We start from the raw sequence: 23,735 nt of genomic DNA on the forward strand, positions 1-23,735 counted from the left end.
CACAACATAAAACTAGCTGAAGTAATTACAAATGTATTGCTGAAGTAATCAGTGTCAGGGAGCTGATTTTACTGCAATCCATTAATCAGGAAATTGTAAAACATAGGCTGTTAAAGCAGTATTTGCACTTTACACTCGTCCCTTTCAAAAGAAATTTCTCACAACTTTTGTTTAACCCAGCAGTAACAAATTGTGTCTTGCTTTCTACATCCTTCCAATCTCTTCAGTTAAACACATCCAAGGAAACTTCAAACAAAGCTTGCTGAGTTACAAAGACAATCTGCCTCTGACTTCTGCTACTCAGTCTGGAGGGAATTTAATTGCAGGAATGATAGATTGCATCCTCAGATACCATAAATGGATGCTGAAGATTTTGTGAACAATATCTTTTTTCTAGGAGGATGGGTAGTCAGATGTATTGGAAAGAAAGTGCGTAGGTAAAATAACATTTTTTAAAAATACACACAAATTATAATGACATAACTTTATTTTCCATTAAATCTATTTGGAAAGACTGCAGTATTGTAGGAATCTATCTGAACGATCATGTTTTTGACATACTCTCAGGCAAGATGGTTTAGTAACCAAGCTGGTCACTCAGTTTTCAATTCTCAACATCATCTCAAGGTGATCAGCAGGCACCCAAGTCCAGCCTGTCATATTATGTAAGGCAGGGGTAAGGATGTTTTGCTTGATTTTTCATTTTTTTTCCCCTTAAATCCAGTAGAAAATCATCCTGTTGGATTTTTAACTCAGCTTTCCAATACGAACCTGTCTGTCTCTGAGACAAAATGGGGCAAGTCACACAGGTCTCTGAGGGCACTGCTGCAGACTTGTGCATGTCCCAGCTCTGGCACTGCTCCCAGCAGAAGGGATATATGATATATGTGATATATGGCTGACAATGACTTGGAAGCAGCCAGTAGGTGACTGGCAGGAAAGAAAGCCCTGGAGAAGAGCTGGAGAGAGGTTTGTATGAAAGTGTGGGGTGGTGTTTAAGTCACTCCTCTGCCTGCTGCACTGTTAGCTGCCTTTCCAGTCCTTTCTGCCTGCCTGTGACCCGGAGCTTGCTGCTGCTACTTCCCCCTCCGGGCCTCAGAAGTAGGAGTTAATATTAAACAGGTTCCCGAGTAAAATGGGTGCGGCTGGGAACAAAGAAATTCCCGTGGCAAATTCCTACTGCCCGCTGGGAGCCGGGCATTTTTCTTCCTGAGTGATTCCTAGAGTTAACATCTCCCCTGAAACCCTTCCTCTCTCAGGGTGTTCCTGCCAGGGGTATTAAGGAAATGAGAAACTCCCCATTAATTTTGTCACTCTGTCATATCCACCATGGGACAGTGTTTTCCTTTCCCTGTGCACCTGATTTCTAAGAGTATATTTACAGTTGTTAGGTTGGGATTTGGGATTTGCTCATTGATGCTTCTCTGTTTTTGAAGCTTGCTTCTGCCAATATCCAGGAGACCTCCTAGGGACAGAGTCCTACAGAACACATTTAAACATTCACTTATTTTACTTGAGTGAGAGCTATGGTGCCTGGAACTGTCTGTCTTGTCAGGGCAACAATCTAACCAATACAAAGGTCTGATAAAATTGCTCTTTAGAGACTTAACCTCTTTAACTGTCTTGATATCCTTCCACTTTCATCAGAAGATTTTCATGATCATTCTAATGGATCCAGAATAAAAATAACTTCCTAGATTATCTTAATGGTTTAAAAGCCAGCTTTTTTTAAAAAAAGCTTTTTTTCCCCTAACATGAAGTATTTTTTTCCTCCAGCTGCTTCTAAGAGAATGGAAGACTGAACATAAACATCTGGTGTAGTTTTTGAACTTTTATTTCAGTGCTGAATATTGCGTGAAAAATGCTCTGTGATGGAATCAAGTGCAGAAAATAAGTTTCTTCTTTTAAATATCAAAAAAGGTCTTCCCAATTCTCATGGGACAGTTTTCCATTGAACATCCAGGCTTTCTCATAACAGGGATTTGAGGAACTGAATTTATGAACTATTTGTCATTGATCACTGTGCTGACAATATCAGGAGGGAGTCTGCTGCATAGAGAGCCTGGATCAAGGTCTTTATAAGCCTGGATCCAGGTGCTCCATGTCCTGCATGAAGGTTGGTCTTATACAATCATTCAAAGAAATTGTTCATTCCAAGACTGTTGGAGTTCAAAGTTCACTTTTTTGTGTTTTATACCTACCTGCACCTTGTTTTGAAGCCTGTTAAAACTGATACGTGTATTTCACTTCCTTTTAATTCAGAGCTGTGTTCGTCCAGGTCTGGGTTCTGCATATTCCAGAAAATGCCAGCAAGCATTCCCATTGCCTCATTCCTTGGGTAGCTCTAGGGCACTGAAGTCATTGTTTCAAGGAAACCTGAAAACAGATTTACCTCTTCTCTCCTGCCTAAAGTCCAGCATCTTAGGGTACTGTCCTACTATGTTCAGATCAAGGGCGTCATTTCAGTATTTTCTAGAGTGACTGATGGCTTGGATACGTTTGATTTATTAATATATTTTCAAGGAAAGAGGCAAAGTATCAGTAACACTGCACTGACAGGCTTCTCCCTTCACCTTGTCCCTGCACCCCAGCTTGTCACTATCTTTTTGGAACGTGTTTAGTACTTGGCTTAAAGTTCTTGGCAGCAGGAAGCCAAGGGCACCATGTGGATCAGGCGAACAGCAGTTGTGAAACCACTGGTTTTATTTATTAGAGTCACAGAATAGGCCGAGTTGGTGGGACCATCATCTGGCCCAATCTCGCTGCACACACAGGGTCGTCCTAGGGCACACCGGATTTGTGCCCAGAGGGTTCTGGAATATCTGCAGCGAGGGCGATATTCCAGATAACAGCAGCAGGACGCGATGTTTCTCACCCCATTAGCGCAGCACTGCGTGGCTCAGCGCCAACTTTCGGGCCGGGCCTTTGCGGCGCCACTGTCCCGTCTCGCCCCCTGCCCCCCGCCGGCGCCACGTCGCCGTTCCGTGTCGTTCCCTCATGGAAAAGGTCCTTTCCCGTCACCGCGGGATCCCGGCGGGGCGAGCCGGGCCCCATGCCCGCCCGCGGGGCCGCGCCGGGCGCGCTCCCGGCTGCGCCACGGGGGCGCGCGCGGGCCCTGCGGCCGCGCGAGGGCAGCAACGGCGCGGCCCCGCCCCCGGCGCGTTCGCGCGAGCCCGTCCCGCTCGGCCAATGGGAGCCGCCGCTCGCCCGGGGGGGCGGTGCCGCACTCGCGCCCCGCCCCGCGCGGCCGGAAGGATCCGCTCCCGGAAGTTCCGGCGCTGCCGCCGCTTTGCGGGATAAACAGTAATGGCGGAGGCGGTGGCGGCGCTGGAGACAACGGCGGGCGCGGCCGCCGCGGCCCTGGGGTCACCCGCGGCGGCTGCTGGAGCGGCGGCCGTCGCCTTCGACTTCGCGGCCGTGCCGCCGCCCTCCGCGGGGCCGGGGGGAGGCGGTTGGACCAAGCAGGTCACCTGCAGGTACGCGCCGTCCGCGGCGGGTGTGGGGGGGGGAGGGAAGCGGGCGGGCGCGGCCGCCCTTCCATGTCCTTCTTTTCCTTTCCCTTCCTTTCTCTCCGCAGTGCGCCCGCCTCGCCCCGGGGCCTTTTCCCTCACCGCCGCTGCCCCCCCCCCGCCCCTCCCCCCACGGTCACGTACGCGCCGCGCGCGCCCGCCCGAGGCGCGCTCCGGCCCCGCCCCGCGCGCGTTCCCGGGGGTGGCGAGCGGCCCCGGCCCCGGGCGGGACCGGTCCCGGGCGGGGCTACCGGGGAGGGCGGCGCGGCTGCGGTGCCGCCAGCCGGGCCCGCCGGTGGGGGCGGTGCGGCCCGCGGCCTTTCTCCAGCCGCGGCCTCGTGCGAGGGTGTTCCCTGCGGCCTAGTGCCTGCGGCCGCCGGGCCGGCCCGGGCGCCGGGAGCGTTCCCGCCGCCTCGGCAGGAGCCGCGGGCCGCTCTTCATTGTGCGGGAACGGGCCCGCGGTGCTCGGTGCGAAGGGCGCCGTGTGAAAGGAAGTCCTGCAGCCGCGTTCCGCAAAGCGCGACAAAGCAGGAAATGCGACGGAATTTAAATCCGTGTGCGTTTCGGTCGAAATTTAGAATTGGGCAATAACTCGTGATTGATACCGTGAGAACTATTTATTAAAGCGGAGAACAGGAATAGGTCGTGACATGTTTCAGAATGTGCGAAGCGGGCCTGCCTGTGTCACATCGAGGTTCTGTGTGCTGCGTCATTTCCTATCCGTGTTTCCCTTTAAACTATATTTCTGATAAATCTTTTCCCTGGGGTTATGCAAGCCGTACTGCGTGTTTAAAGCTTGCCAGATGGACTATTTTTAAACCTACACTGCTGGTCGGTTGGCAGGCAGAACGGAATTTAAAACAGTTCTGTGAACGTAGACATATATTAGTTAATGTAAAGGCAAGTGATAATCCAAGATTAATATCGATGAGCGTCTCTCGATTTTTAAAAATGTATCTATTTAAATAAATTAATTAAATTACGTTTATCGTTTTTGTAAGCGAATAAATTCCAAGTCACTCGGAAGCAGAAAGGAACATCCCTTAGGTTATGTTAGGAAGGAAGAAGCTCTAGATCTTGATCGAGGTTTTTTATATCTCTCCTGCTTGCTTTTTTCCCCCATTTGATTCAAGGGCGGATTGCAGCATGAGGAGCCGCTGCTCGGCTTTCGCCGGGAGCTCTCTCGCTGTGTGTGTTCCGCGTGCCCTGCGGTGTTTCAGTGATCCCTGCTCGCTGTTGTATTTTGACTCATGGCCTTTCCCTTCGGGAGTCACCGCTCCGCAGCGTTCCCGGGGCGCTGCTGCGGGCGGGGGGTTCAGCCTGCGAAGCCCCGGGTTAATGTGCGGTGCCGGAGATGAACCGTGCTTAGCTCAGCTTTCAGTCAGACGCAAGGTCAGCGCTCCCTCTGTTTAAGTTTGCCTCCTAATTTCTGAAGCTCGAAAGGCTCAATTAGGCAAATTGGATTCGTGAGACAGCTCTAGAATAGGTATAGATGCAGGATCGATTTATTGAAGACGGCGGCTGCCATAGTACAGCAGCAGTCAAGTTCATCGGTGTCCTGCAGTGCGGAGAGTGTAGGGAATATATTTATTTGCAAACACTCAGGCCGAGTGAGAAGCTAAAGCTACTCTTTCGTAATGGTTAATGTGCTTTAATTTGAGCTTAAACAATGGAATCTCGCCCTTGGATCTAATGAACGTTTCCATTCTTTGTTCTCTTTGGCTAATCATGCTAGTTATCCCATTGCTTGCTTTATTAATTTTTATGGGCCCATTCAAGTTGGAGGGAGAACAGCTTTACTCAGGCTTCAAAATTGCTAATTTCATTTTAACTTGCCCTTCTGGTGGTAAAAATTTTGGATTTCTAAGTTTGGTTTTGATAGGATACATTCATAACTAGACAGATATGCTTCTTAGTATTAAATTTTGTTTTACCTTTATAAATGAGCTGGAGGATTTAACAGTGAGATGAAGGAGTTAAATTTCAAAATGCAGGTTTTTAGTGTAGGAGGTAGAGCAGTTTCTGTTTGAATAACTGCACAATTCTTTTTGTTCACAGGCTTTTTTAGTTGAATCATCATATAGGTGACAGTAAATGCTGCCTGAAAAACTTTTGTGAGACAGTCCCTTCAGTATAAGGAGCTAGCACGTGATGGCTGGTGCAGAAATACTGCTGGAAGGCTTAAAATTGGTACCATAAGTTCTTGCTGCTCCTTTGACTATCTGGTATGATAAATAGGTTGGTTAATGAGTTTTAATATACCAGTGTAATATCCTTGGGATGGATGATTAATATCTCAGAGTGAGAGACACAGTGACTAAGATGAAGGACTTAGATTTCTCCTACACATACAGTTTTGCTGAACTTACCCTTCTGTTTTTCTTGCAGCTAAATTTTAGAAGTCTCAGGGTGAAGTATAGGAAATAATTTTATCTTAGAGATGATGAAAAAAGTTTGGATTTTTTTTTTTTAACTTCTGTGGTTTAGCAGTGTTCAAGGCTTGTGTTTTGTAAAAATTTATAGTATTTTAATCTGGAATAAATAGCAGGGAAACAAAGCTAATTCAGAACTTTTAATGTTTAATGTTAGGATCTTTTTCTTATTGATATGTTTCAAATTACAAAAACAAGGCAGTCCCTTACCCGGTTCCTCAGTCCTTCCAGTTCAGATGGCTACATGGTTTTATTGAGCACTGCTGTAGCCGATTTTTTTTTCCAAAGGCTTGACACTGTTTGTTCTGTGCTTGCATTTTCCAGATGTCATGCTACGTTAAAAGTCATCAAGTTGATGTCAACAAATTACATTTCACTTGTTTGTTTTAGAACTGAATGTAAATAAAACCCATAGCAACTAAGTGGTGTACTTTGAGAGCTGTCTACGTGTTTGTACCTTAGCTGTTCTTCCTGAAAACCTGGGTCAGGTATTTTTTTCTTTCATGTGAAGAGTGTGCCTCAGTAAAGTAAGGCCTCCATAATTCAGTGCAGCACCAGGGAGAGGTGCAGAGCACAAAAGCCTGCCTGCATTGCCCTTTTCACGGCTGCTCTGGTCTGCATCCCCTGATAACTTCTGAAGGAGGTTATGGAGAAGACACAACGAGCTAAATGCTGTTAAGATCAACTTTTCCCCCCTTTTCCTCCTTTTACTAACTCCAGCAGAATTTCATTAGCCTGTAATGTGGCTGAACACCCAGGAGCTGTGCTAGAGCAGCGTGCTTTAGCCTCTTTTCCTGCTACCTTCTTCCCAGGAATTCTTGGTCTCTGTATGGCACCTGGAGAAGTTGATGACTGCAAATGCTGTGATCCTGAGCTTCCCCGTCTGCCAGTCATGGCAGTGTCTTGGGTTTTGAAGGAGGTTTGCCCTTGGCTGTAGCATTCTAATTTAGCTGAACCAGTAGATTGATGAAACAAATTAGCATTACCTGAAAGCAGAAACCTAAAGTAAAGAGAACACATTGAATGAGGAAACATGGAAGGTAACAATGCCTACTGAGAAATACCCGTGAAAATCAGGATATGCTATTTCCATCAAGGCATTCCTGACTAGACATGTGTTGAACCTTTTTCAGTGATAAAATGCCAGTGCAGGCAATTCTTAATTTTGTCTGGTTGTTCCATGTGTTGGTGTCACTCATGTTTTGTACAAACGTGCATTGAACTGAACTGGGGAAATTATCTGGACTTGGACCCTGATGACTTCTCTGGTCTGGCTCCCCAGGCTGCTTAACCGAATTACACTCGAATATTTGAATTGGAAGGACAGAGAATAGTGCCAGAATAAGTGCTTTTTTGGATGGTAGCATCACAGAGACTCAGAGAAAATCCAATTATGTGCTTGTCTTGATCTAGTTTTATTTTTTCAGATGAAATTACATGTGTTCTCTGACTACTTGACCAAATGCAAATTTCAGATGTCATTCTGCACGGCAGTGTGTAAGGCAGATAACTCATATAATTCTCAGTTTTAAGCTTTTTTCCTATAACCAGCATGAATAGGCTGGTATTGCTGTTGAGTAGGATTAAATTGAATACTCTTTGTGAGTAAAGATGCTCCCCAAAATAAATTTCATTATCTTACTCCCAAAATAATGCACTCTGCTTATTTTTTTTTTTACTTGGCCAAAGTGTTTTAGCCAAATTTGATAGCTAAAGTGTTACATACTTTGTGATCTTAATGTAAAAGTCTTACCTGTTGGTGAGGGGGAGGGTTGTGGAAGAAGTTGGGGTGTAATCCTAAGACATGCATGTTGTTTTCCCCTCACACTTCAGCTTTCTTGTTCAAATAAGGCTGAGTTTGCTGCATAGGATTGAAGGCCTTTAAAAGTGATGTGATGAAATGTTTTATGTTTATATTTTTCCCTTAATAGCCTACCATTTCAATATAATACATTGTGACAACTTTCAGAATTACACAATCTGCATTTGCAGAGGATTTTCTGACATAAACCGGGAAGGAAGGAAAGGAGTCTGGAGCTTCGTTTTCCCTATCATGCAATGGGAGAATCTAATTTTGGGGCTTAGGTACTTAGCATAAGTCATGTTAACCAAATAGTTTCTATCAGATGTCCTCACTTCAGGCAGGAGCCTTTCTGCCACTCACTTATTTCAGCTGTAGTGGTGTCCCAGCACTTGGTTGCCTCAAGGAGCAGAGTGGCTGGACAGGGATCTGATCCCGATTAAAAATAACCATGGGGGCAGCTAAAGGAATGTCAGGTTCCACTGCAGCCATTTCCTGGTATGTGCCAGCCCCCGGCTGTGGAGTTGCTGCCCCAGCTCGGGGGAAGGGATGATGTGTGCAAATAAGCAAAGGGTGGAGATAACACTTGTTAAAGAACAAACGTTAAACAACCTGAAGTCTTTTTTACCCTATCGGTGTGACCCCTATTTCTTCAAAGCAATCAAGCCAGAAATTCCAGTTACATTCAAGTGACTTCACGGGTGGTTGGGGGTTTTTTTTTGGTTTTGTTTTGGGGGCTTTTTGTGTTTATTTGTGGAAGAGAGGAGGTTAAATAGGGGTTGGGTTTTTTTGGTTGGGTTTTAGTTTTGCTGGTTTGGTTGTTTTGTTTTTTTTTTTTCCTTTTGAGGTGGGTATTTGTAGAAGGATTATGCTGTTGGTGGGTGGGTGTGACTTTTACAGAGTTTGTGTGTTTTTTGTTCATGGTAGAGAGTGCTGATTGTATAGCGGGGATGGGTCTTGTCCTGTTTTTGCAACATGCTATTCCTGCTGGCATAGCTGTTTGTGCCTCCACCTGACCCTGCAGAGCCTCGTCTGGGTCTTGTACTGCTTGTTTTTTGTGTAAGATCACATTTGTTACCTGGTTAATTTGTCTGTAGGGTACAGACAGAGGATTTGGACTGTGAATTTGAGAATTTTGAGTGGGAATTGCAGCCTGATGGCAAGTGTCAGCTTGTGGTCTGTAAAGCTAGTTGAGATTTTTTTTTTTTTATTCTTAGTATGTTGGATACACCAGTGGTATTGACATGTAGGGTTATCAGCTCTCTAAACATTCAACCTCAAGTTTTAATATTTCCCTAGAAGTCTACTGCAGATGTAGGTCTACTTACAGTGTTGCTTCCTTCTAAACTGAAGTGTTGGTAGACATTTATGGATTCAGTTTTCACACAGGATTTTTAAATTTTTTTCCTTTTTTTTTGCTGTTATGTGGATTGGGAAAGGTGTACTAGAACTTTTCAGTTGTAGTTTTGAACATATTGAATCTGAACAGTTATGGCGCACTGAGTTTTCTTGAAGCTTGTTCTTCTTGAGTTCTCTTGAATAACTGAAGATGGTAAATTAAACTTGTGCTACTTGACATGCTAAAATTTGATGAAACTGTCCTCAAAAGCTTTGAAACTGTCCAAGTTTTTCAAGACAAGCAGCACGGTATTGTAGCAGGGTGTTTCAATTTATTTGGCTTCTATTGCAGGAACCAATGTGTGTGTTTTGTCAGATGTAATTATCCATCAGAAACATGTTTTTCATTCCTGGAGAGGAAATCGCATTTTATTGAATTACTTATGAATCCAGAATAAATTTAAAACCTTGGGTGATTTAGGGTGTGTTTGGATTTGATTCTTGTATCCATTGTTGGGTTTCTATAAGGTCTTTGCTCGTGTCAGGACACAGGGGCTACAGGTAAAACTTAGTGTCAATCTACCTGGTCCAAGGCTCTTTCCTCTTCGTGTCACAGCCCAGGATAACTTTGCTTTTACATGTTTGGTTTTCTTTCCTCAGGTTTTTGTAAGAACAAGTCCCCAAATGTGTGCAAAGAGTAACTGAGGCTTCATCTTTCCTCACATGTTCTTATTTTTGTGGTTATACTGGGGTAAGGAGGGTCCAGTGAGTCTTCAGTGCTGTTCTTAATGCAACATACCTTGATTTATAGAATAACAAGATCATCCAAATGCTTTTGCAGCTTCAGTGCTCTCCTTACCTCAGCATTATGTTCTCTTGCAGATACTTCATGCACGGAGTCTGCAAGGAGGGGGACAACTGCCGCTACTCACATGACCTGTCCAGCAGCCAGACCACCATGGTGTGCAGGTACTACCAGCGAGGATGCTGTGCTTATGGAGATCACTGCAGGTAAAGAAACACCCCTGGCCATCCTGCAGGAGTCCTTCCACTCTGAATCCCTGAGTAGGGAGCTTAGGGAAAGACAGTAAATCTTAGTGCTTTCCTTTTCCCTTGCAACTTCAGGTATTTATAAAAAAAAAGCTTTGCACTGACTCTGTCTTGCTAAACACCAGTGTTTGCTATGCAAATAAATAGGCAAAGGCAAGGTGACAACTGTTTTTCATAAAAGTGATAGTTGTCAGCGTGGGGAGTCTTCTTATTTTTTATTAATAACATGAATAGATGATTTGAAATCTGAGACTACATTCAGACTAGCTGAATGGATGAAACTGAGTTGCACTATTTTAAGTGATCATAAAAGTCTGAACAGGTAAGAATTTTTTTTCTTCATGTTTTCTCTTGAGGAATTGGTACTCTGACACTGGAACTACCATTTTGGAAAAGTAACTAAGTTCTAAAATGTTGCCTGTACAAAATAGCTTTACTTCATGAAAACATGATATGAATTGAGCTATACCTCTGACATTATAATAAAAAACAAATTGTGAAGAAGAAAAACAGATGCTTTCCTAGTGGAGCAAAGCTTTACAAGGGCTTAGGAGTGTTTCATCATTCATTTTATTTTAACTCACCAGAAGTTTTAACATTGTCTTATTGCAGCTGTAATTTGTGACTAAATGTTTGCATCATGACTTTATATGGTAGCTCATAGTTAGCTTTGCTTTCATGTTTAATAAAGGGTTACTATATGTAAGAAAGATAGAAGACTACAGAGAGATTTTCTTTGCTATCTGTCAGTGTTGTTTTTTAGATCATGTAGATCAGTGGTTTTCCAACTTTGGATCATGTACCCCATCAGCTCAATATTTTTGAGCTCCCACCAACTTACACATTTATTTATAGTTTATATGTATATATTTACATCTACTACTGTACCAATGTTATGTGCATTATAAGGCATCACCACAAACCAGAATTTGTTTACTAGGTCTTCATATTTCCCGTGAGTTCAGAGTTTGCAACTTGTTATCTAGAGACTTACCTATACCTGTGTATTAAAGGTGAAATAGAAAATATTTAATAAATATTTTATACACAGTCCAAAGCAATTTTTACTGTCACTAAAAGCCTTATTAGTAATAATATTTTTTTACTGACAATAATGTTGATTCAATGGGCTTTTTATTATTTAAAATAAAGCATTTTGTTTTACAGTTATTTGAAGGTCTCATTCTAAGTTCAGTTTATTTCAGCCCTTGGTTTTAATGGCAGTCGTAGTGGAAAAAGATCTTTCACAAAGATATGCAGATCCAAAAGGAAGTGTATTGTTGGCTGCATGTACTGATGTGTGATAAATTTAGCTAGTGAGTTTCCACCTTCCCTGATGTCAATCAGCTGTTAGTGCAGATTAACTGGAACACATTGCATTTTTATATTTTTAGCAAATGGGTCCAAAATACACTGGAATTCTGAATTTGAAAGGTTTTTGAATATGTTAGAGAAATCACTTACGGAATTTTTTAAGTGTACAAGATCTGAAAGGTGCTTTTGTAGTTAACACATGGTTAGTTTTTGGCAATAAAATCACATAATGGTGGGAATGCTTCATTTTCAAAGTGTTATCTCCGTACCAGAAATTTCCTTCAAAAAGCAGTTATCTGTTCATAGAATGACTTTATCTTGGAGGGGCAGTTTGAATGTGGTTGGGTTTGGTTGGTTTGGGGTTTGTTGTTTTTTTTTTTTTAAATATATGCTCAGCTCATGCTGCTGGTACTGATTTGTCATCACAGAAAAGGGCAGCAAATTTTGTGCACTTGTCTTGGTGAAATAAACATGCATAACTCATCCTTAAGTGCTTTACCATGAGATAATTGGCAAATATCTGTGTGGTACAGAAGATTTTCATGGTGGCTCTCCACCTCATCACCATGCTAAATATTTGACTGTTTAAAGGTCTATATTGATGACATTCTCTAGTGTCACTTGGGTGCTTCTGGATCCATCTTTGCTGCAATATCTTGCCTATGAATGATGTGGTGATGAATTTCTGGTGGGGTGCTATCCCTGTAACCTTACCCTGGAATCTCTTATTGTGGTCAGAGCAGCTGCTGCTTCTGTGGTTTTACTCACACATTTTTTCCATAAAGCTTTTTTTTTTTTAATTAAAGTAATTGTCTACTATTGAGAAGATATCTCTTCCAGTGAATCTTTTTGTCTTTGTTAGAGAAGTAATTTGTTGAGAATGTTTCTCTGTTGGTACATCTTTTCTTTGGAGTCTCACAAAAAGTAGTTCATTATTGAAACAGAATCTAGCAAGTATCATAAGCTGAGACATGTGAAAAACATGTACTTTTCCTTTTGTCATGTAGCAAACTTCCCACACTGCAGAATTTGTTCTACTGCTTTTTTCTGCAAATCTCTATCAGTGTTTTCTATGCATTTCCCAACAGTATTTGCTGACAAAGCAATGCCTTTTACTTTATCACCATATTGTTTTCCATGAGTTGTTTCTGTCATTTTTACCACAATAGGAGAAAAAGTGGTCCAGTGGCATATGGCTTTTTGTCTTTCATTGTTATGTAATAAGCCTCAGAAGAGATTTCTAAACCCTTATTGTAAAGTCCTGCAAAGTACTGGATTGAGTAGCACATGACTTGAAACATCTTGGAAAAAAATGTGGAGGTTTGTCTCTGTTCTGGATGCTTTGATTTTCAGTGCCTTGCTAATTGAGATGGCTTCATCCCTTCAGTAGCCAATATCTCAAGGTACAGTGTACACTGAGGGCACTGTTCTCCATCAGTAATAGTGACTGGAAATCCATATTTCAGATTGCCTTCTTGGTAGTCGTGATCTCTTCTGTGGTTCCCCTCCCCCTGAGTTCAAGAGCTGATTAGGTTGCATTGTTTTGCTGCATAGTGTGGCTGATGAGTAGCTCATAGTAGGAGTAGAAGTGTTAGCTCTGACATTTTCTTGTTGGCTTTTGTTCACATTATCAGTGTTGTCCTTAGCCCACAGTTGGAGGCATCTTTTCAAGCCACTTGTTAGCTTTGTCAGGGTTAGTTTAGGTAAAACAAGATCAGATCATCTGTTGATTCATTAAGTGAGCACTGGCAAACTGCAATATGTCACAATATGCTGAAAGTGAGCAGACAAGGGGGTGCCACTGTCAGTCCACTGGGTGGTAGAACATCTCCTCCTTCAGGGCACCTCACATGTACCACACATGGGCCCTCCCTCTGATGTATGGACTCTGAGGACACTGCCAACAACATGTATCTTAATAATAATAGTAATTTATTGTATTTTTTAAGGGGAAAAAACCACTAAGTTCTAGTATTTCCTTCCTGCACCCCACTGGGTTGCCTTGGGCACCGCGTATGGTGCAAATGCTTTAGAGGCCACAGATGTAGAGATCTGAAGACTTGAATTTTAAATTTGTGCTTCATGGGATTAGGATTTCCATTTGACATTTGGTTAGAAGCACCTCTTTAATATGCAAGAACTGTGGCACTTGGTTGTTTTTAATCTGACACAAGCTAAATGAGTCACAATCACTTTAAATTTCTGTATGATCTCAAAAAATTCCCTCCTGTTGTCCTTGAAATTAGTCAGCAAATATCTAAGACTACGGTGTATTTGTCATTTATTTTCCCCATGTAGTCTCCTAGTTGCTGGAAGACAGATTTTTGAGGGAAATGGTGCCTTCCTGTTTATTGTGGGTGGTAGGACTCAAAGTGTTCTGATTATCATTTTCCACAATGAGCTGAAAGAGGCATTAGAAATAAGTACTCAAACTCAGTGTAAAATCTGCATGAGGGAAGATTTTAGACATAGGAAAAGAATAATTTATGTTGGTAGGGATCTCTGAATCTGTGCTAGCTGAGGCCAGGTTGCCCAAGGCATTGTCCAGTCAAGTTTTGACAGTCTGCAAGCATTGTGCACCCATTCTAGTGTTTAACTACTCTTCAAGCAAATTTTTTTCCTAATATTTATAACTGTAACTTCCCATTTTGGGCTGGTGTCTACTGACTGTGATTCTATCACTGCACCTGTTAGAAGACTCTGGCTGATATTTCCTGTGGCTTCCTGTGAGGTAGTTGGAGACAGCAGTGTCTGTCCTTAGTCTTCTCTGAAGGAACTCACTTTTCTCATTCAGCAATACTACACATGTGTAATAATTAACTGACCTGTTTGGGACACATTTGAAGATTGTTCTCTGTAAGTTAAGTAAGAATTGTGCTCTTTTTTTCTCCAAAATCTGAGTACCTTATGTTTTCTTCAGCAATGCTGACAGATTGCACAAGTGGAAGCATTTCTCTATAAAGGGTCATCAGTAACTTTCTTTTCCTAGGCATTTCTGGGTCCTCCTTCCAAATAGCATTTTTACATCTTCATTAGTTTATTTTCAATACATGGGGCTGCTGTCTGGAGGTTTTGTTTTTTTTTTTTTTTTTTTTTTTGTGGAAAGTTGACATGATGTGTTTTAACTTTTTAGATATGAACATACCAAGCCACTAATACAAGAAGAAGAAGTGACTGATGTGAATCCAGAGGCAGAAATCTATCCATCAGTGTCCTCAGAGTTTGCATCACTCCCTGAAACAGTTGAAGAATTTATTGCTGAGATAGAAGATGAAAATACAGATCTGGCAGCAGCTGGAGTAGGGGCTGAAGACTGGGTGAATGCAGTGGAGTTTGTCCCTGGGCAGCCATACTGTGGACGTGGTAAGCTGATCATGGGATAACAGTGAATTTCCATCACAGATCGACAGTTTCTCTGTGTAGTGCATTTATTTTAATGCTTTTGAGTTCAGCTATTCATATTTACTGATCAGTTCAAGTGAGGTTGGGTTTTTCAGCATGAGTAGTCTGACTGTTTCATTCTGAAACCAGGTGTATTTCAAGTCAGTCTCTGCATGACTGGCTTTCTCTTGCTGTGTTTCTGAATGAGTTGAGAATCTCCTTTGAAGTTTAGTTTGCACATGGGATGGGAGAGGAAATTACTGGTGATAAAATTAATATGGCTACTCTGGAGAGATAATCTGCTGCCTTTGTGTTTTGGGTTGGTTGATTTGGTTTGGGGTGGTTTTGCAGTCATTCAAAGGTTTTTCAGTGGAGATACAGATTCCTGTAGAAGGAATTGAAGTCTAATGCTTACTTTTGTGAATCCCATGGCCAGAGACTGAAAATTATTTCTTCTAGTTAGCTTTCTAGAACTCAACTTTCTAATGCAGCTCATGATGAGAATGAGACTGCAGAAGCTCATCACATGGGACCAGACTATTTGAGTAGCATACTTGTCATCTGTTTTTCCTGCCAAAATATAAGTCTTCAAATTGAAGTGAAAAGTAGGCTGAAGGTGTTCACTTTAACATGATTTCTAATATTTATCTCTCTAAGGCATGAGTAGGCTATGAGTACTTAAATAAATGAATTAAAAATGGACACCTTGCATCCAGAAGAGTTTGAAGAAGTCATAGAGTGCTCAGATTATACTGCTTCATCTCCATGGCGTTTCTCAGATTCGGAAAAAGAACCTTCTCGGTGTTACAGGGTGCTGCTTGGAGCCTCCTGCCATTCAGTTGGAGGAGGGTGGAAAGAGGAATGGTCAAGTGACACAAGCAGTTTGCTAGTGTAGAGAAGTTTGATTGTGGAATTGTGTAATAGATCTGTGACTTCAGTGTATCCCAAAGGAGTGAAAACTTGACCACTACCTGTTAATGTGCCACCTTACTGTCATGGAAGATACAGCTTCTGTGATTGTTGAGACAAAGGATTTTTGAAAATACTTTAATCAGAGTATAATATTTAGATTGGAAGGAACCTCTGGGTTTCATCTAGTTCATTTCCTGCTTAAAGGTTGCCAGGGGCTTTGTTTAGTTTGAATCTCTATCCTCAGAGATGTTCAAAGGGCCATAACCTCTGGGTATCCTTTGTGGAGTTTGACTTCTTTCACAAAGAAAGCCTCTTTCCTAGTATGTAATTGGATTTTTCCCTGCCTCAGCTTGCCTTCTGTCTCTTGTCATTTGCACATCTGAGAAGAGTCAGTCTCTTTTCTTGGGCATCAGCCCCATTAATGACTGGCTGGCCCTCCACTGGAATCAATTCACTGCTAGTTTAAACAGCCAGAGATGTTTTAAACACACACAGTCCTTAGAGAAGAGCTGGTGCTTCTTCCTGAAGTCTAAGTCATTACACTGTTAACTTAGTTTTACTAAAGCATTTTTTTTTTCCTAGGGATTAGACTTACTTTTCATGCAGACTTGTGTCAGATTAAGTTAAATAGCATTCTCTTCTGTGAATCTTGTTGAAAATCTCTGTTTTATAGCCTTTGAAACTTGATGTATTTTAATGTACAAACATACTCATCTGTTTCTGTTCTGAACAGTGCTACACGATGCTAATTCCCATGGTGACTTTAAAAAAACTTTATTCTTCTGAAGCAACTGTGTTTATTGAGCTACAGAAATAAAAATGTGTGCAGTGTATTCTGTAGTGTATGCCTTAAAGCAGATTATTCTTGTCAAATCACTGGAGAAATGTACAGATAATTGGAAACTTCAAAATGAAACATATTTCTCAAGGTTACCTAGAAGCTTGTGTGTTTAAAATTGTCTTAAAATGATAAAGATTCAAGGTTGGCAGTTTAACTGTGCATAGCTGGGACTATAATGCTCACCTTTTACCAAAATTCTCTGATTTGAGACTAAACCTGGTATCTTGACGATGACTTCAGGACCTAGCATAGAAAATAGTGATGATTCTTCAGGTATTCACTTGTTAGTTGTACAGATGTGCCACATTTCCATACTTGTTCTGCAGCTGTTGCTGCTTGATGTTCTGCAGTAATTGAGGAAGAGAAGAAAGGTGGAAATACAAGAAACACTGAATTGGGTGTCTGTTTGCTGTTACTGAAAGATTAACGTGTTTAATGCTACAAAGTGTGTCCTAAAGTGCAAGCAGGTGGCGTGTGGATCAAAGGTAACAAACCAGTCGTTCCACTTAGTATGAATTTAACCCAGCTGGCTGGGAAATGGGCAGTGAGAAGCTGGGGATTGAGTCCACCTGCTGGCGAGCAGAGGTTTGGAAAACAGCAAACAGAATCATAGGGAACGAATGTTACTCTGAAGAGTGTTGGATTTGTAACTGCTGAGGCAGTGAAGTCTTCTGAATTTTTCTAATTGTGTTTTCAAAGAGGAAGTAGAGCTGTAGCTGCTACAGTGCAGTAGATACAGAAGATATGCATGCTGTTCCAGCCTTACAGTAAAAGAGTTTCTTGTGGTTATCTAATCTAAACCCACCCTCTTTCAGGTTGAATTTTAGTTTGAAATTGTTACCCCTTGTCTTATTTCTACATGTCTTTGTAAAAAGTCCTTCTTCATCTTTCTCTTAGGCCCCCTTCAGGTCCTGGAAGGCTGCAGTAAGGTCCCCCCGGAGCCTTCTCTTCTCCAGGCCGAGCAGCCCCCACTCTCCGAGCCTTTCCTCATAGGGGAGGTGTTCCATCCCTCCAACCATCTTCATGGCCCTCAACTAGGTAAAAAAATCTGTGACAACATTAACTCGAGCAAACACTGGCAAATGCAATGCTTGAGGGACTGGAAACTGAATGGTAGTTGTGATTTTTGTTATTTCTTATGGAAGTGGAGACTGTGGATTTCAAATGGGAGGGCAAGGGGGATTTCAGTAAGTAAGAACATATTTTCATGTTATGCTGAGCTACTCAGGAGAGAATGTAGAGCCTAGTACATGGTTTCTTATCACTTGGTGCTAGTTCACTAAAACTCATGAGGAAGAACTAATGAACATACTTTGTTTGGGAATCTCTGACTGAAAACGAGCAGGTTGCCAGGTGACTTGTTACTGAGTTACTCACTTGCTTTGAAAAGTATGTTTCTAACAAACAGACTGCTCCAGGATCACTGAGTGACCACTACAGTTAGAGATGGTTCAAGAAGCTGACTTGATCTTGCCTTGAGAGCTAATATTTTTCTACACTAATCTTCAATATTTGCTTATTCCTCAAAACTTAAGTCGCAGGGACCTGCATTTTCTTTTTCTTTGTCCTAAAACTAACAGACTGATACATGCCTATTGTTATGTCTCTGCTCCATGGGGATGAAAATTGTGTGAGTGTGCAGCCTCTGATTAATTTAGAGAAGGAGTCTGTCCTTCACTTTAACTGATCCAAGTATGCCTTTGGTAGTTTTGGCTTGCTTGTCCAAGTCTAGTACTTCAACAGTTTCTAAAAAAGTTACTTTCTTATAGCATAGATGACTTGTTACTCTTGTAACAGCTTCTGGTTATGTAAATAAACTTCAGCTGCTTTTCTTTCTGGTGTTTACTCTGAATATAGTAATGCTTTATGTTTATTACATCTTCATTTTCTCACTGACTGCTTTTGTCCTCTAATTCAGCCGTCATCCTACTTATGTAACAATCTCAAAAGGCTGACTTGTGGTGAGGCAGACAAGCAAGTGTTTGAGGTACAGGGAGAAGTGTTCAACAGTAGCTGTCTAAAGGGGGAAGAGAAAAGATACAGATTTCAGTTCAGTTTAGAATTAGGTAAGAGAATTTATTTAGGATTTTGCAAAACTGATAGCTAGCTTAGAATGCAGTGATAATAGCCTGAATTTCAGTTTCTTGGGTTTGTGTGTCTGGCTAATTGACCATATATCTGTTTAGGACAGGCTTTTTGACAAATATGTAGAATGGAATTAGAGAGAGGTGGACACCACTTTTCTATCAATCCTAGAGGTGCATGGGAATCTGGAAATGAAAGTTTGTCCAGGCTGAAGAACAGTATGTTAATTAGCCTGCACTTAAGGAATTCCTAACATGGTATTGCCATCCTAGCATTTTGTTATGCTGGATACAGCTTTTTTTACTTCAGCTGTGTAATTTCTGTGAGAAAACCTGTGAACTTCAGCTGATGTGAAAATTTTAGCTGAAGTGAAATTGATTCTAAAAGCAGTGAGAGATTAGTAGCCTTATCTAATGATTGCTGAACCAGTGTGTATAACAGTGTATGTAAGCTGCTGAGGACTAGTGCGATTTTTCTAGGTGGACTTAGCCTGTAAATGGATCTTCCCTGACCACTGAAATTTTGATAGCTTTAACCTTGTCTGGGTTGAAAGATGAAGAAATTGGTCTTGAAATTAATCGAGTGGGGAAAATAATATAGTTCAGGTTGAGGGTGTGTGCACTTGAACTGAAATGCACCTAGGTTGTTTCTATTATTCTGTTTGGGTAGCCCTGAGTGTTCTTACTCCTGGTGCTCAAAATCTGAATGTGCTGCTTACTATTCTTAATTCTGTTCCCAGCTGCTCCTTTCTGTGCTGAAGCACCCTTGCAGGAAATGGTGATTGAGGAAGAATATGAGAAGCAGCAGGCAGACGTGGAGATGAAGAAGGAGCTGTGCCCCTACGCTGCATTAGGAGAATGTCGTTATGGAGAAAACTGTGTGTACATCCATGGGGATGTGTGTGATATGTGTGGCCTGCAGGTCTTGCATCCCATTGATGCTGCACAGAGATCTCAGCACATAAAGGTAAGCAAACAACTGTCTGGTGTTTAACAGCTGTAAGTTATTGCTTCCTAGCTCCCCTCAATCACTTGTTACTAATTCCCTTTCATTTGAAGGTGTGTGCAGGTCAGGCAGTGAATGAAATTCCGGTTGTAAACTAGACTGTTTCCTGCCAGGGCCATACTCAAAAGCAGCTGCATTTCCTTATCTCTGTTGGGAGAGCAGTCTGCTTGAAGATACTAAAGCTTTGTTCTTTGCCTAGTCAAAGTGGATGGTCTTTTAGATTGCCTTTTCATGTTTAAAAGTAATGTCTGAAGGAAGGAATTTGAACTCTGAATTGATTGTTCCCCAGTACTTGAACGATTTGGTTTTTTTAGGATCACGATTTTTTTTCAGCTCAATCACATTTCATGCATTATGTAAAACAGCAAAGTGAGTTAAAAAAACCTTAGACCTCCCCAGGTGCCCAGTCATCTCTGTAGTTGTTTTCTTTGTGTCTCCTTTCCAGTCTTGCATTGAAGCTCACGAGAAGGACATGGAGCTTTCCTTTGCCGTCCAGCGTAGCAAAGACATGGTGTGCGGGATCTGCATGGAGGTGGTGTATGAGAAAGCCAATCCCAGCGAGCGCCGCTTTGGGATCCTCTCCAACTGCAGCCACACTTACTGTCTCAAGTGTATCCGCAAGTGGAGGAGTGCTAAACAATTTGAGAGCAAGATTATAAAGTGAGGCACTTTCCCATTTCGGTTGTGCTTTGTTACTGTGGAAGAACTTAGTAACGTGACAACTTGAAACAGTCTTCCAGATGCAGACTGCACAGAGATGGCATTTAATGCATACTAACCTTTTGTTTAGGAGTGAAATAATTGCTAGGGATAACATTTACACTCTGATTTGATTAATACCGGTTAAGTTTGCAAAACTCAATGGTAGTAAATAACTGTTGTTTATTTAGTAGCATGTTGTCCAATGGTTACTGTGTATGTCTTGGACACCCAGGCAGGAATCTGAAAACAGATTACCCAGTTCAGAATGTATGCTGCTTAATTCATTACTGCCTTAGAGCATTACTCAGTTGGCAAAACATTTCTCCATTTAAGGCTGTTCTCGAAAATACCAAGTTCCAATCAAATAAATATAGGAAAAATACCAAAATAAATTTATTTAATTCTAAAGAAAAAGGAGTCTGTGTGAAGTGTTTTTTCAAGCTTTTCTGAGACAAGCTGACCAGCTGCCATTGCCATTAAGTTCTTGAAGAAGAGAGTTTAGGTTATCTTCATGTATAAGAGAATCTAGATTGAGAAGGTTGTACAGGAAGTGTATGAGTACAGTACCTCTTTAAAGATGGATATATGCCATGACTTGTTATATAGGAGAGAGCACCCTGTAATGTGGAATTTTGCAGCACAGTCTGTTCGTTTCCCAGGTCCTGCCCAGAATGCCGGATCACATCTAACTTTGTCATTCCAAGTGAGTACTGGGTGGAGGAGAAGGAAGAGAAGCAGAAACTCATTCAGAAATACAAGGAGGCAATGAGGTATGAGCAATGCAGCCTTTTATCAAATTGAGACTGCAGAGATAAAGGCACACATGGAGGAGAAGGGTTTTGATGTAAAGCCCCTTTTCAGACCTCTTTTCCTCCACCACGTGTGAAGCTTGTCTTTGCCTATCTGCCCACAGATGCATGCACACAGTCCCAAAGCTATTCCTGTGTTCTTTCACCTCAGTCTTTCCCTTCTCTACACAAAACACTGGTGGTGTAGCCATAAGGCAGTCCAAGCTCGTGCACTGCACACCATTGGTGTCCCTTGCATGTATCAGTCCACACATAGTGTGATAAGTCACTTCTGTGTGTAGGTTTTTTATTCACAAAATACCTTCCTGCTATCTGAGATCCTTATGGACTGCAGGTAAATGCAGTTCTGAAGTGTGATTGGGGTGTGCTGTAAGTAAGGGTTGCAATATTTTCCTTTCCAGCAACAAGCCATGCAGGTATTTTGATGAAGGCCGTGGGAGCTGTCCATTTGGAGGGAACTGTTTTTACAAGCATGAATATCCTGATGGCCGCCAAGAGGAGCCACAAAGACCCAAAGTAGGAACCTCAAGTAGATACCGGGTTAGTGCTGCTGATTAATTGTCCTTTCAGTAGACAGCACAAGAGGGGTGTGCATTGTCTTCTGCCTTGAGAAGAGGACAGGGAAATACTGACTTTTCTTTTTTCCACTTCTGATAGACCTCTGTAATGGTGAATTTGAAGGAAGCGGTGCTCTAAAGTTTGTGAATGCTGGAGGCCAAGATGGAAAGACTAAATTTAAAAAACTTTCCTACAACATACTGAAGTAGAAATGTTGGGTAGCATTAATAGGGGTGTGTAAGGGTAAATTCTGCTGGAGGTCAGTATCTCCCTGAAAGAGAAATGTGATTTCTTGCATGTCAGAAAGTACACCAGGGGCACGTCAGCCTCTGGAAAGGCTCCTGCTTTGTACCACTGGGTCACCTGGGGAAATCCTTGTGTTCCGTTTGCAGGCCCAGCGGAGGAATCGGTTCTGGGAGTTCATCGAGGAGCGAGAGAATGGTGATCCCTTCGAAACTGACGAGGATGAGGTGGTGACCTTCGAGCTCGGTGAGATGTTGCTCATGCTGTTGGCAGCCGGAGGTGATGATGAGCTAACGGATTCCGAGGATGAGTGGGACTTATTTCATGATGAGCTGGAAGATTATTATGATTTGGATCTATAGCACCTGTCAGTGGAGTGTGGACTGTTGTCTTGGCTTCAGGCAGTAGCTATTACCTGTGGTGTTGTGGCAGTGCCTGTGTTTCTCCTAGGCAGGCCGATCAATTCCAGGTGCTGTTGTAATAACTTTTACCCAGGGTCTGTCTCTTCCCTTCCCCTCCTCTCCCACCCCAGGAGTGTTGTTTTTCCTCTGTTTCAACAAATAACAAGAAATAAATCTTTAAAATGTTAGTTTTTGTAAAAATGAATTTAACTGTCAAACAGTTAGCTTAGGTTTGTTGCTTCATCTGTGTACCCAACAGAGTTCACCCAGTTCCAGGGTTAAAGTGTTTACAGGACTCCCACACTCATTTTGAAGAGCCCAGATACAAAAATGAGCAGTGGCCATGCAGTGGGGATGTTAATTGGCTGATGGCCTTTATTCTGTCTTTGTACCAATATTTCTGATTTCAGGCCAGATAAAAATATTCTTTCTGGAATCAGCTCCGTTCCAGCCCCCTCATGTACACGTCTTCATTTGTGACTTTTGGTCTCTGTTTACTTGCACATTACTATTACTACTGTGTAACCAGAACCAGGTGTGAACGTTCTGGATTTTTACTGTGTTTAGCATGAAAGGAAAATGTCTTTGTGAAAGGAGAACTCTCTATGTGTATATACAGATAAATGTAGAGTTGGACCTCAAGGATGGGGAGACTCTGTGTAAGTTAAAAATAACAAAACCATCTTTCACCCCCTCTTGGTGCATGAAGTCTTGCCTCCAATTGGACATGAAACTGGTCTAGTGGTCTCAGCCCAGACTGGGAAACGATCCTGACTATCACTGAACTTGATAGATGGCACTCCCTAATACACCAGCTCTCTTTCATGTGTATGATTAGGGTTGTCCAGGAGCAGAAATCCGGTTAGCCAAGGTGGGGTCAGAGGAACACCAGAGAGGACCCTTTAGCTTTATTGCTCTGTAAGTTTTAGAACTTCATGTAAACACTTAAGCCGTGAGCTTTGCTAGAAACTCGCTGTGCCTCCCAGCTGCTTTGAGGTACCTGTGCCTCTCTGCAGCTGGGTTGGGCAGGTTGCCTGGTAAAGCTGTTCAGTTTATGTGAGTTACTGCTTACAAAGGCAGTCGTGCAGTTTCTGGCTGTAATTTGCATTGAGAAATTACTTTGCCACCAAAGCCCCAGCACAGGAATTTTAACCTTGCATTACATTATTGCTGTTTTTTATTGACTTGTGGATGCCCCGTGATCTGTTCTCCTGCTGCTCTTGTCCCCTAGACTGCCTCTCCTTTCACTTTTAAATGGAATGAGAAATTGTTCTGAGGTCTATAACGTATTGTTTTGCAGCTGCCTTTTGTAAGAAGCACTTTTCCCAAATAAAAAAAGGAAAAAAAAATTAAA

General features: G+C 42.2%; 1 protein-coding gene across 2 annotated transcripts; it reads left to right on the top strand.

Moving 5' to 3' along the window:
• Positions 1 to 3,265: 3,265 nt before the first annotated feature.
• Positions 3,266 to 23,735, top strand: MKRN1 (makorin ring finger protein 1). 2 transcript variants are annotated; one of them, XM_014869953.2, is made up of 9 exons: positions 3,266 to 3,476; positions 9,963 to 10,091; positions 14,578 to 14,807; positions 17,476 to 17,616; positions 19,403 to 19,629; positions 20,114 to 20,328; positions 21,030 to 21,140; positions 21,581 to 21,719; positions 22,130 to 23,735. In XM_014869953.2, exons 1-9 carry the CDS (start codon positions 3,307 to 3,309, stop codon positions 22,340 to 22,342), a joined length of 1,575 nt encoding a protein of 524 aa, XP_014725439.1. In that variant the 5' UTR covers positions 3,266 to 3,306; the 3' UTR covers positions 22,343 to 23,735. The 2 variants fall into 2 exon arrangements, with proteins under 2 accessions (XP_014725439.1, XP_014725440.1); XM_014869954.2 differs by having other exon boundaries at positions 21,581 to 21,695.

This window comes from Sturnus vulgaris, chromosome 5, assembly GCF_052056855.1.
Source record: "Sturnus vulgaris isolate bStuVul1 chromosome 5, bStuVul1.hap1, whole genome shotgun sequence".
NCBI classification, from domain to species: domain Eukaryota; kingdom Metazoa; phylum Chordata; class Aves; order Passeriformes; family Sturnidae; genus Sturnus; species Sturnus vulgaris.

Coding starts and splice junctions, on each gene's coding strand:
- MKRN1 (XM_014869953.2), top strand. CDS start 3,307: ATGGCGGAGGCGGTGGCGGCGCTGGAGACAACGGCGGGCGCGGCCGCC. Junction 17,617..19,402: donor TCTTCATGGCCCTCAACTAG/GTAAAAAAATCT, acceptor TTCTGTTCCCAG/CTGCTCCTTTCTGTGCTGAA. Junction 19,630..20,113: donor AGAGATCTCAGCACATAAAG/GTAAGCAAACAA, acceptor TCTCCTTTCCAG/TCTTGCATTGAAGCTCACGA.